The following is an 11,441-nucleotide window of genomic DNA, read 5'->3' on the forward strand; positions in this document are numbered from 1 at the left end:
ATTTAGCCTATCAGAAGCTTCTAAACCCATTACATAATTTTCTGGAATTTTCCAAGCTGTTTAAAGGCATGAATGTAAACTTTTGACCCACTGGAATTGTGATACAGTGAATTATAAGTGATATAATCTGTCTGTAAACAATTGTTGGAAAAATTACTTGTGTCATGCACACAGTAGATGTCCTAACCGACTTGCCAAAACTATAGTTTGTTAACAAGAAAGTTGTGGAGTGATTGAAAAACGAGTTTTAATGACTCCAACCTATGTGTCTGTAGACTTCCGACTTCAACTGTATAACATTCTATTGGTTGCAAGAATTTTTTATAATCATTTTAAATTAAAATGTTAAATTTAAGTTTTGAATCCGGGGTCGTTTCGCGTGTAAATTCATAAAACATGCGCCATGGAATCAGTACATCGAAAATCTCTGCCCAACTATTTTGCAATTTATATGGCATTTATTTTTTACTCATTTTTCTCCCCAATTGGTAGTTACTGTCTTGTCCCATCGTTGCAACTCCCGTACGGACTCGGGAGAGGTGAAGGCCGTGCGTCAACCCAGCCAAGCCACACTGCTTCTTGACATGACGTCCGCTTAAAACTTGTTTGGGATAGGGGGCAGCATTTTCACTTTTGCATGAAATGCATGCCCAGAGTAAACTGCCTGCTACTCTGTCCCAGATGCTAATATATGCATATTATTAGTAGTATTGGATAAAAAACACTGAAGTTTCTAAAACTGTTTGAATGATGTCTGTGAGTATAACAGAACTCATATGGCAGGCAAAAACCTGAGAAAAATCCAACCAGGAAGTGGGAAATCTGAGGTTTGTAGTTTTTCAAAGCTTGGCCTACCGAATACACAGTGTCTATGGGGTTAAGTTGCACTTCCTAAGGCTTCCACTAGATGTCAACCGTCTTCAGAAACTTGTTTCAAGCTTCTGKTATAAAGTAGGGGGGAATGGGAGCTGAATGAGTCAGTGGTCTGGCAGAGTGTCTCAGGCTCGTGACGCATGCTCCCGACAGAGTTAGCTCTCGTTCCAATGCTTTGCTACAGACGATGGAATTCTCCGGTTGGAACATTATTGATGATTTATGTTCAAAACATCCTAAAGATTGATTCTATACATCGTTTCATATGTTTCTACAACCTGTAAGGGAACTTTCTAGTTTTTGTCTGTACCTAGTGCTCATGAAGATGGATTACTGGGCTGAACACGCTAACAACTAGTGGCTATTTGGACATAAATGATGGACTTTATGGAACTTTATGGAWCAAATCAGTCATTTATTGTCGAACTGGGATTCCTGGGAGTGCATTCTGATGAAGATCATCAAAGGTAAGTGAATATTTATCATGTTATTTCTAACTTCTGTTGACTCCAACATGGCGGAAATTTCTTTGYCTGGATTTGGCTGGATTGGGCTCTGAGTGCCGTACTTAGATTATGCTTTTTCCGTWAAAAAAAATTGAAATCTGACACAGCGTGTCACGCCCTGACCTTAGAGATKCTTATTTATTCTCTATGTTTGGTTAGGTCAGGGTGTGACTCGGGTGGGAAAATCTATGTTTTCTATTTCTTTGTTGTTTTGCCGTGTGTGGTTCCCAATCAGAGGCAGCTGTCTATCGTTGTCTCTGATTGGGGATCATATATAAGTTGTTATTTTCCATTTGGGTTTTGTGGGGTGTTGTTTTCTGTTTAGGTTGTTTCCCTGACAGAATTGTGCGCTTTCGTTTTCTCCTTTTGTTTGAGTGTTTTTCCACGCTGCGCTTTGGTCTCATTCTGATGATGAACGTTACACAGCGGTTGCATTAAGGAGAAGTCTATCTTTAATTCTGTGAATAACACTTGTATCTTTTATCAATGTTTATTATGAGTATTCCTGGGATTTCTGTGGCTATCTGCAAGATCACCGGATGTTTTGGAATCAAAACATTACTGCACGTAACGCGCCAATGTAAACTGAGATTTTTGGATATAAATATGCACATTATCGAACAAAACATACATGTATTGTGTAACATGATGTCCTATGAGTGTCATCTGGTGAAGATCATCAAAGGTTAGTGATTAATTTTATCTATATTTCTGCTTTTTGTGACTCCTATCTTTGGCTGGAAAATGGCTGTGTGTTTTTTTGACTTGGCTCTGAACTAACATAATCATATGTTATGCTTTCGCTGTTAAGCCTTTTTGAAATCGGACACGATGGGTAGATTAACAAGATGTTTCTTTCATTTGCTGTATTGGACTTGTTAATGTGTGAAAGTTACATATTTCAAAAAAATATTTTTGAATTTCCCGCGCTGCCTTTTCAGCGGAATGTTGTCGAGGGGTTCCGCTAGCGGAAAGGTTAACCCAGAAGCCAGTCACACTTATGTGTCGGAGGAAACACCTGGCGACCGTGTCAGCGTGCATTGCGCCCGGCKCGCCACAGGAGACGCTAGTGTGCGATGGGACAAGAACATCCCTGCCGGCCAAACCCTCCCCTAACCCGGACAACGCTGGGCCAATTGTGCYCCGCCCCATGGGTCTCCTGGTTGAGATGCAAATAGCATTTTCACATGTTGAGCTGAAAAGTGGTCATTTCACATGTGAAATTTTTATTTTAACGTGTGAAAATGGGATTTTAKCATAAAAATAAAAATGACACTTTTTTTGCAAGGGACATTTTTCCTATCGCATATCGTAACATTTAATTCAAAATAAATATTTTCAGAAATGTTAATGGTTATATATTTCATCAAATCTTTATTTAATAAGCATTTGAAAAGAAGAAATACAGGTWAAAAAAATAAGACATTTGTTACCTTGATCAAGAGGGATTTAGAACAATGTGTAATTATACTGTACATACTGTGAGTATACAATTCATAAAAAATATAGACAAAAATATAGTATATTTTGCATGACATTTACAAGTACATTTCAAGCTGGAAAAGTTCTTAAATTGCTAATTGCATTTACAGTATGTTGTATTCCCATTACTGTTCAAGGACATTGTATTCCCTATCCAGGCAAGTCATCTCATGGCCCTCCTCTCCTTTGTCCTCTGTCTGAGGGGTCTCTTCAGGCTGTGAGCGAAAGTTACGCTTAAGTTCTTTATTTCCTTGCCAGATGCAAATGATAGGATAGATGCAGCTGTTTAAGACTGACAGGGCAGTGGCTGTGGACAATACGTATCTGAACCATCTGTTGTCTGTCTCCACTGTGATTTGCAGCATAGAGAGACAGAGGACAGGAGCCCAGCATAGGAAATGGGCAATAGTCACAGGTCGAATAACCAATGACTTCACTTGGTTATTTCCCCTGCTGTTAATGCAGCAACGGCTGACACATGTCGCACCCAAAGGGAGCAGCAGCCCAAAAATTAAGCGACAGCTCACCACAGCCATCATTCTCTCCTTACCCTCTTTAGAGATCTGGTGTTTTTCAGTATAATCATAGTTGTCAAGGCAGACGTGTCCATCGGRAGTATACTGAACCTCCCTGGACAGTAAAGAGGGGGCGCTTAGTATGGCCCCAGTGAACCAGGACAGCAGAACCATGCTGCTGGACATGTGATGTTCAAAAKATTTGGGGACACACCAGCGCACATTCCAGAAAGTGATCATCACTGAGGCAGAGAACATGTTCATAAACATCACGAAGGACCCCAGCTTGCAGGCAACCTTCCCAAATGTCCAGGAGAAGTAGTTCCAGGCTGTGATCAAGTAAAGTGGAGTGAAGAGGCAGAAGATGAGGTGGGTGGCAGCCAAGCCAAGGATCAACATCCGTCGACTCAGTTTCTTCTTGGACCTGTATTTCCAGACAATCATGAAGATGACGGCAGAGTTGAGCAGTAGACCCAGTAGAAGGTTGGCTGAGTAGACCAACACATACATTAATCTCAAGCCAGTCCTCATCTGATACATCTCGTAGATGACTGGGGACTGAGATGGTATCACCACTGAATCATTGTAGTCATCATAGTCAGATGTGTTGATTGGGGCAACCATGATTTTGGTTGTTTTTTACCCTAAGAAAAAAGGAAAGCAATGTTTCTGTCAGAACAAGTCCTGTATGCAATGACTGCATTTACATCAGTGGAGGCTCCTCATAAGAGGAAGGGTAGGACCATCCTCCTCAGMGAATTTCATAAAAATATAAATTTTTAAACACTTAAAAAGTTATAATGTTTAGATAAAACTATACTAAATATAATCACGTCACCAAATAATAGATTAAAACACAATTTTGRAAAGGTCTATAGTAGCCTCAACAGCACTCTGTAGGGTAGCACCATGGTGTWGCTGGAGGACAGCTAGCTTCCGTCCTATGGGTACATTGACTTCAATACAAAACCTAGGAGGCTCATGGTTCTCACCCCCTTCCATAGACTTACACAGTAATTATGACAACTTCCGGAGGATGTCCTCCAACCTATCAGAGCTCTTGCAGCATGAACATGTTGTCCACCCAATCAAATGATCAGAGAATTCATCTACTACTGAAAGCATGAGCTACAGCTAGCTAGCACTGCAGTGCATAAAATGTGCTGAGTAGTTGATTCAAAGAGAGAGAAAGACAATAGTTGAACAGTTTTTTTTCACTTACTTAGCTAGCAAATGCAGCTAGCTAGTTTAGCCTACTGAAACACTCTGCTCAAACAGAGGGATGCTATGTTAGCCAGCTGGCTATGACTACACAACACAACACTGGAACTCTTCCAAGTCAAGGTAAGCTTTTGATTTTACTAATTTATTGCCATCGGGCCTGTTGATGTAACTGCCTACTGACTGTACACTATAATGTTACTGCATGATTGTAGCGGGTTTACTAATGCATTAGTTCTATTAGCTATGCTCACTCTGACGCTACTTTAGCTAATATGGTGACAACGATGTAGGCTGTGTGTAGCGGTTTGGCTTGGAAAGGTTTTTTCACCTGGTCACATACAGCTGATATGCACCTTGCCCAAACCGGCTGCGCGCGTGCGCTATCGTGCATACATTTATTTTGCCCCCCCACACCAAACGCGATCACGACACGCAGGGTAAAATATCAACACAAACTCTGAACCAATGACATTAATTTGGGGACAGGTCGAAAAGCATTAAACATGTATGGTATTTTAGCTAGTTAGCTTGCACTTGCTAGCTAACGTTAATTTGTCCTATTTAGCTACCTTACTCCGACAATTAATCCACACATAAAACGGCCAACCGAATCATCTCTCCTCCTTCCAGGCTTTTTCATCGTTTAAATTATATGGTGATCGCATCTAAACTGTCATTGTATTACCACGACTACCGGCAAAACAGTTTGTCTTTCTATCACCCACGTGGGTATAACCAATGAGGAGATGGCACGTGGGTACCTGCTTCTATAAACCAATGAGGAGATGGGAGAGGCAGGACTTGCAGCGCGATCTGCGTCAGAAATAGGAATGAGTTCTATTTTAGCCCTTGGCGTCGCAGACGCTCGTTGGCGCGCGCAATAATTGAATAACATGGATTTCTAAATTTATTTTACGACGCTCGGGCACGCAACGTGTCCGGTCTGGTCAGCATGTTATGCATTGAAGTCCACAAGTGAAGGGAAAAGGAGAGAGGAGGAGAGCGCATAGATGCGAGAATGAATACAAAGTGCTGTGTTAACGCAGAATCAGGGGTGTATTCATTCCGCCTAATCTGTTGAAAAACATTTCTTAAACGAAAGCAAACGGAACAAAACGGGGATAAACATGAATTTGTCCAATAGAAACTCTCTTTTGCAACTGTTGGACTCTTGATTACATCCTATATCAGCTAGATGCACCTACATTGTAAACTTTCATTCATATGCTAGGTTGTAGCAACCTCATGATGGATATAGGGAAAAATKGAGTATCATGTAGTAGACTAAACCTATTGCTGTTACATTGCGCTGGGTGAATGGAATATGAATGACAGTCATCCAATATGCTGTAATAGAAATAATGCCATGCTRATGAAAAAAAGATCATCCTCCCTCATCTTAAACGGCACTAACTGCCGTTGTAAACGTAAAAGTTTTTAAAAAAAGTACAAGTACATAAATGCTCCTTCATTCCAGTTGATCAGTAAATAATGTTTATGTTGCTAGATCTAAAATAAAAACTTCCATCATTCCTTGTAGGTATACTACAAATTGTCCATGTTATACTTGACCACTACAACTTAAGACTGGATATATTCAAGGCAACACATAAATCAACACAAAGAACAACATGCTAAGTTTAAGTGAATGGTATYCTAATTGTAAAGCCAATCCATCAAACAAGTTGTTTGTAGCCTGAGAGTGGCAATAGCAATGGTCCTAATGTCTGGAAGTTGACAGCTTCCAGTTCAGAAGTGTTGCTGATACCGTATGGTCTAAGAAAAGAGTTTAAAAGGAACACAAACATGCTGTTGGTGTAAAGATTCCCACCGAAGTTAGTAACCTCACCTTATGGAACAGATTTMGAGTATTTTGTAGAGAAAGTGCAGCTTCCTAGTATTCAAGCGATGGTAATCACTGATCCCCCTTCAACAACAAAATGACTTCACAGGAAATGAACATCCTGTATTCCAAGAATGCAGAACAGATTACATCAGTAAGCCATTTCACTAAGAGTCCCTTTTACGTCCCTTTAATATTTTAAATAGAAATTGTGAACCAATATTGAASCCTGTTATATTAAATGAAGTGCCTTTTAATATAGACCACATGGATAATTCAATAAATCAAATGTTTTATATGAATAAAGACTTGGTAAATGCTCAAATTCAGCATTTTGACATGTCCCTCCGTGCTTCTAGGAAGATTTTTTCCCTACTTAATGAACATTTCTCCAAGTTTTCACCATCATTGTAAAGCCCTAGTTATTTTGTGGTTTTGYCAAATTCATTTTTGAAGATTATTCATTTCATGTGATTAATGACTCATTTGTCTGTCCCTCATTTTAAGAACAACCCTGGTAGATGAACTTCACTCTTTTTTACTAGAAATACAGATTTAGAAGAAAAAAAAAATTCAAAAGAAACATTGAACATCTATAGTCAAATCATAGTGTAAAAGCAGGTGAGCTGGTTGTACTTTATTTTACAATTTTCTGGTGTTTTAGGGTGGAAAACTGAGCGGGTCGAGCGTAACACGTAAGAAAATGTGTGGATATTGCATTCAATTATCATTCCCTGTTGCACACAACACACTTCAATTCCCCATGTCACAAGGGGATTGATGGCTGATTTCAGATGAAATCATCAACCCTGTTCTGGTCAACCCTGTTACTTTATTTGGCACTTCGTCTTTTTTTCCTCGAGTTGGGAAAATATGTTTTTTATTAAGTTGAACATGTGCTCTACATGGCAGAATGTTAAAATGAGGTAAAATATGTTTTTTTCACTAAGTTACACTACCCAAAAGGGACTCATTTTGTGAAACGACGTTATTACCCATCCGCTCAAACTGGTAGACTTATTAGGTATTTACTATATTCCTTTTGTTTTATTTAACCTCTTGAGATGTGAATAGTTGTACTTTATGACAATGTTTAAAAAAAAGGTGAAATCATATATATATATATATACACTGCTCAAAAAAACCATCAACTGTGTACTGTAAGATAGACTCTGAGCACAACATGCAGTGGCTTGTTTCATTTGGTGGGTTGAGCATCCTAAAAACCTTTAAGACAGAGCAGCACTTTGTGCTATGGGGACAAAACGCATGAACTTGCCTCGTGTTGTGACATGTTTAAACAGACAGGCCTCTAGTGTTAAGCATGTCCCATTAAAAAATAATCTCAATAAGACTGCATTCTTTTGGAGTTCTGGATGGTACATATTCACAATGACCCATTTATCTATAAGTTTGTTATGCTAAACATTCCTTTATTTTATGCAGTATTTCTATTGATATAAAGAGAGCTACTGTTCTCCATATTACTGAAGGTCTGCAGATCCTGGGAACATAGTGAAAACACAAAGACTTCTTTGATAAGATGTTGCTATCTGCCACTGCTTGAGGGAGACTTCAAGCATTGTGTGACCTGCAGAGTCAAGAGGATGGGCAGATTTCCGGCCCCCTAATAACCTCCCTAGCAACATATCAGGGCACAGGTCACACAGGTCAGGGAGAGTTTGAGAGACAGTTTTATGGTACCCCCTAGACTCTTAGGCTCCAATCATAGGGGATGAGGAGTGGAGTGTGCAGCTCAGTGTTGTGAGGTAGTAATAAGTCACCGGAAGGGAATTTGTAACACTGTGTTATTAGGGAAACAGCAGTTTCACATAACTGGGATATTACAGTAATAGATTCAACCAAGCGTACCTTGTGTGTGTGTATGTGGATGCCCATATGTCAAAGCCGTATCTGCAATTGATTTAATACCAGCCTAAGAATGTTACCCAACTGTGGAATATTAGTAAAATATTATTTTTTGCTTTTAAAAACTTTCACATCCTTTTCCATCTATACTAGTTTGTTAWCAGATATGTAGTGGTTGGGGAATAGTCTCTCCAGCACAGGTAAATCATTGACCTAAARCTGGTCCTAAACCTAAACAGCCTTTTCCTGCAATCCAAAGCCGCAATCTTTATGCTTAATTATTTGTAAAAATATGTTTCTTTTTCTGCATGTCTAAGCATACTTCTTGAGCTGTTTTTATACTCCTGACTGGTGGTTCTTTTAAAGAAACMAAATGCTTTTCTGCTKAAATCTGTGTAAAAGATTGAAAGGAATGTGTCTTATTCAATACACTTAGTTTATGCTTGCTTTTCTAAAGTCTACCAACCTTGCCAGCTAAGTTAGACAAGCTAGCTACTCTAAAGTGACTGATAGCCTGAAATGGCTTCTAGGTAGCTAGTTATGCGGTTGGGTACCTATCTGGGACAGCTAAAGCCAACTTTGTAAAATTGCTAAGCGGCTAGTAGTATTACAGAAAAAAACAGGACAAATCTGAGAGGCACGTGCCCCTTATGTGCATGACACTGTGTGTAAATATTTCATTGCAGCAGTGCCCATTGCATGTCACAGCCTATCTGACCCACTTCAGCAAAGTCACTTTTAACTTAGAGAACATGGCGGCATGCTCGTGTGTTACACACACACACCTCTTGGAGGAACCCAACACCCTGCTACACTCAACTCCTCGTGGAGTGAAAGCTGTATGTGATTGTAGGTCGGGTAAGGGATGACAGAGGCAGAACTTAAATTGAAGCGTGGTTCGTTCTGTTGTGTAATTTAATGAGGACACTGCCACAACTGGAGGTCTGCCTGTTGGGTTTTTATTTGCCCTGCGCACTTAGAGACATCGCACAATATGTTAGCGCATGGCGCAGTCACAGCTCTCAGGCTCCTCGCTAGCTGAAGGTCAGGCAAGAGAGAACCAAATAGAAACAGGTGCTGCGTGCACACATTCAGTGTACAATAGCACACAATACAAGTAAAATGGACAACATAATTCGGACAAAATAAAAGACATACCTTTGCACGAAGAGACAACGCACAATATGTTAGCCGCTTGGCGCAGTCACAGCTCTCAGGCACCTGCGCGAGCACATGGAAACTCACTCAAACACTGTCCCAGTACCCACAAGTTACAATAGGTACCCTAGTTAGCGAGCTCGGTGAAACTTGTTAACATAAATATTTATATTGTCCACATTGTAACAAAAACTTATGGTTGCATAACAGCACATTGTGTAACATGAAAAATTGCAGAGCCAAGGAAACATACCTCGCTAGTTGAAGGTCAGGCAAGAGAAACAATAGGGGGGTACAGAAATACAGATAACCCACGATGGACAAAACCAAAATATAATATTTTTTTTACAATCAAGTGTATTTACAATATACAGTCGTGGCCAAAAGTTTTGAGAATGACACAAATATTAATTTTCAAAGTCTGCTGCCTCAGTTATGATGATGCAATTGTGACATAGTACTCCAGAATGTTATGAAGAGTGATCAGATGAATTGCAAAGTCCCTCTTTGCCATGCAAATTAACTGAATACCCCAAAAAACATGTCCACTGCATTTCAGCCCTGCCACAAAAGAACCAGCTGACATCATGTCAGTTATTCTCTCGTTAACACAGGTGTGAGTGTTGACAAGGACAAGGCTGGAGATCACTCTGTCATGCTGATTGAGTTCAACTAACAGACTGGAAGCTTCAYAAGGAGGGTTGTGCTTGGAATCATTGTTCTTCCTCTGTCGACCATGGTTACCTGCAGAGAAGTTTACCATTAACAGGGAATTTATTTCCTTCACACAGTAAGGTGGGGAAAAGGAGCTGGACGGAATCAAAGCAAAGAAATMTAAAGTTAAAGAGCCCCCTCTCCTACCTACTACTTACCTATTCTTTGCGCCACCTGGCCCGCTAACCAAAACACAGGGGACGGTCCGCCCAGGTCTTACCTAGTGAGCATAGACAGTGTACATACTACAGGTATATGTCTGCCCACAGGCCTCTTGCCTAAGCACTCCCAAGGTGCCATCCCCTTCCCCCCTGGGAACAAAAACAGAATAATTACTAACGTAAAGTGACCAATTTCAGTATTCACAAAGAGTGCTTTTGACATACGTCTGCAGGACCAGCTACTACATACTTTACAACAATTATACAGACCAACAACAAAACACAGGACATACCAAGAAGCTCTCTCTCCTAACAAAGGAACAATGGCTTTTAAAGCTGCAGAAGGAGTCGGTAATTGCAGACAGCTGTATCCCCTGACGAGAGGGTGGGGTCAGAGCTCCAATCGTCGATGGGGCCGACCAATCAGCTGCTTTGGACTTCAGGAAGCCATTTCCTGAAATACACACAAACACATACAAACCCACAAGAACACAGACTCTGGGGAATGTAACCTCATGTGCCCTGCAGATTAGATTTCCCAATGAAGGTCTAGCTATAAATAATTAACCAGTACACACAGACACACAACAATGGCTTGGTTTCAGGCAGTCTCACCATGGGAAAACTTGAGGGGGATTCATGCTCGACTTCCTGGTTGGTCTTGAACTGCCTGTTCTTTTAGGAGGCTGTCTGGGAAACATTCCAGACAGTAAGAGGGCTTGCCATAGTTCATTTTAATGTTCATAGTGTTTCCTCAGCCAAACATGGTCTCACATGGTTCTGTTTTGGGTCTTGGAGTCCTGGTGAGGGTTGGGGCAGTGTTGTTATATGTGGTGTAGTTTGGTGTAATCCAGAGACTCCCTTTCTAAATCAGTCTCAAGTGAAGGAACATTTGTGATATCTATTAACTGTCCTGTAGCCTACCTACCACTACAGGAATGACTGTATTAGATTACAACATATTTCTACCCAGAACTTAAATTGAAGCGTGGTTCGTTCTGGTTTGTTAATTTAATGAGGACACTGCCACAACTGGAGGTCTGCCTGTTGGGTTTTTATTTGCCCTGCGCACTTAGAGACATCGCACAATATGTTA

General features: G+C 40.4%; 1 protein-coding gene across 4 annotated transcripts; it reads right to left on the bottom strand.

Moving 5' to 3' along the window:
* Positions 1 to 2,753: 2,753 nt before the first annotated feature.
* LOC111958212 (chemerin-like receptor 1) lies at positions 2,754 to 11,152 on the bottom strand. Of its 4 annotated transcripts, XM_070436971.1 has the most exons (5): positions 10,961 to 11,152; positions 10,639 to 10,799; positions 10,343 to 10,495; positions 9,471 to 10,214; positions 2,754 to 4,020 (listed from the first exon to the last, which is right to left on the bottom strand). In XM_070436971.1, exon 5 carries the CDS (start codon positions 3,998 to 4,000, stop codon positions 2,987 to 2,989), a length of 1,014 nt encoding a protein of 337 aa, XP_070293072.1. In that variant the 5' UTR covers positions 4,001 to 4,020; positions 9,471 to 10,214; positions 10,343 to 10,495; positions 10,639 to 10,799; positions 10,961 to 11,152; the 3' UTR covers positions 2,754 to 2,986. The 4 variants fall into 4 exon arrangements, with proteins under 4 accessions (XP_070293072.1, XP_070293071.1, XP_070293073.1 ...); XM_070436970.1 differs by having other exon boundaries at positions 10,639 to 11,152; XM_070436972.1 differs by lacking the exons at positions 10,639 to 10,799; positions 10,961 to 11,152 and having other exon boundaries at positions 10,343 to 10,503.
* Between the last annotated feature and the right edge of the window lie 289 nt (positions 11,153 to 11,441).

This window comes from Salvelinus sp. IW2-2015, linkage group LG33 (assembly GCF_002910315.2).
Source record: "Salvelinus sp. IW2-2015 linkage group LG33, ASM291031v2, whole genome shotgun sequence".
Classification (NCBI taxonomy): Eukaryota; Metazoa; Chordata; class Actinopteri; order Salmoniformes; family Salmonidae; genus Salvelinus; species Salvelinus sp. IW2-2015.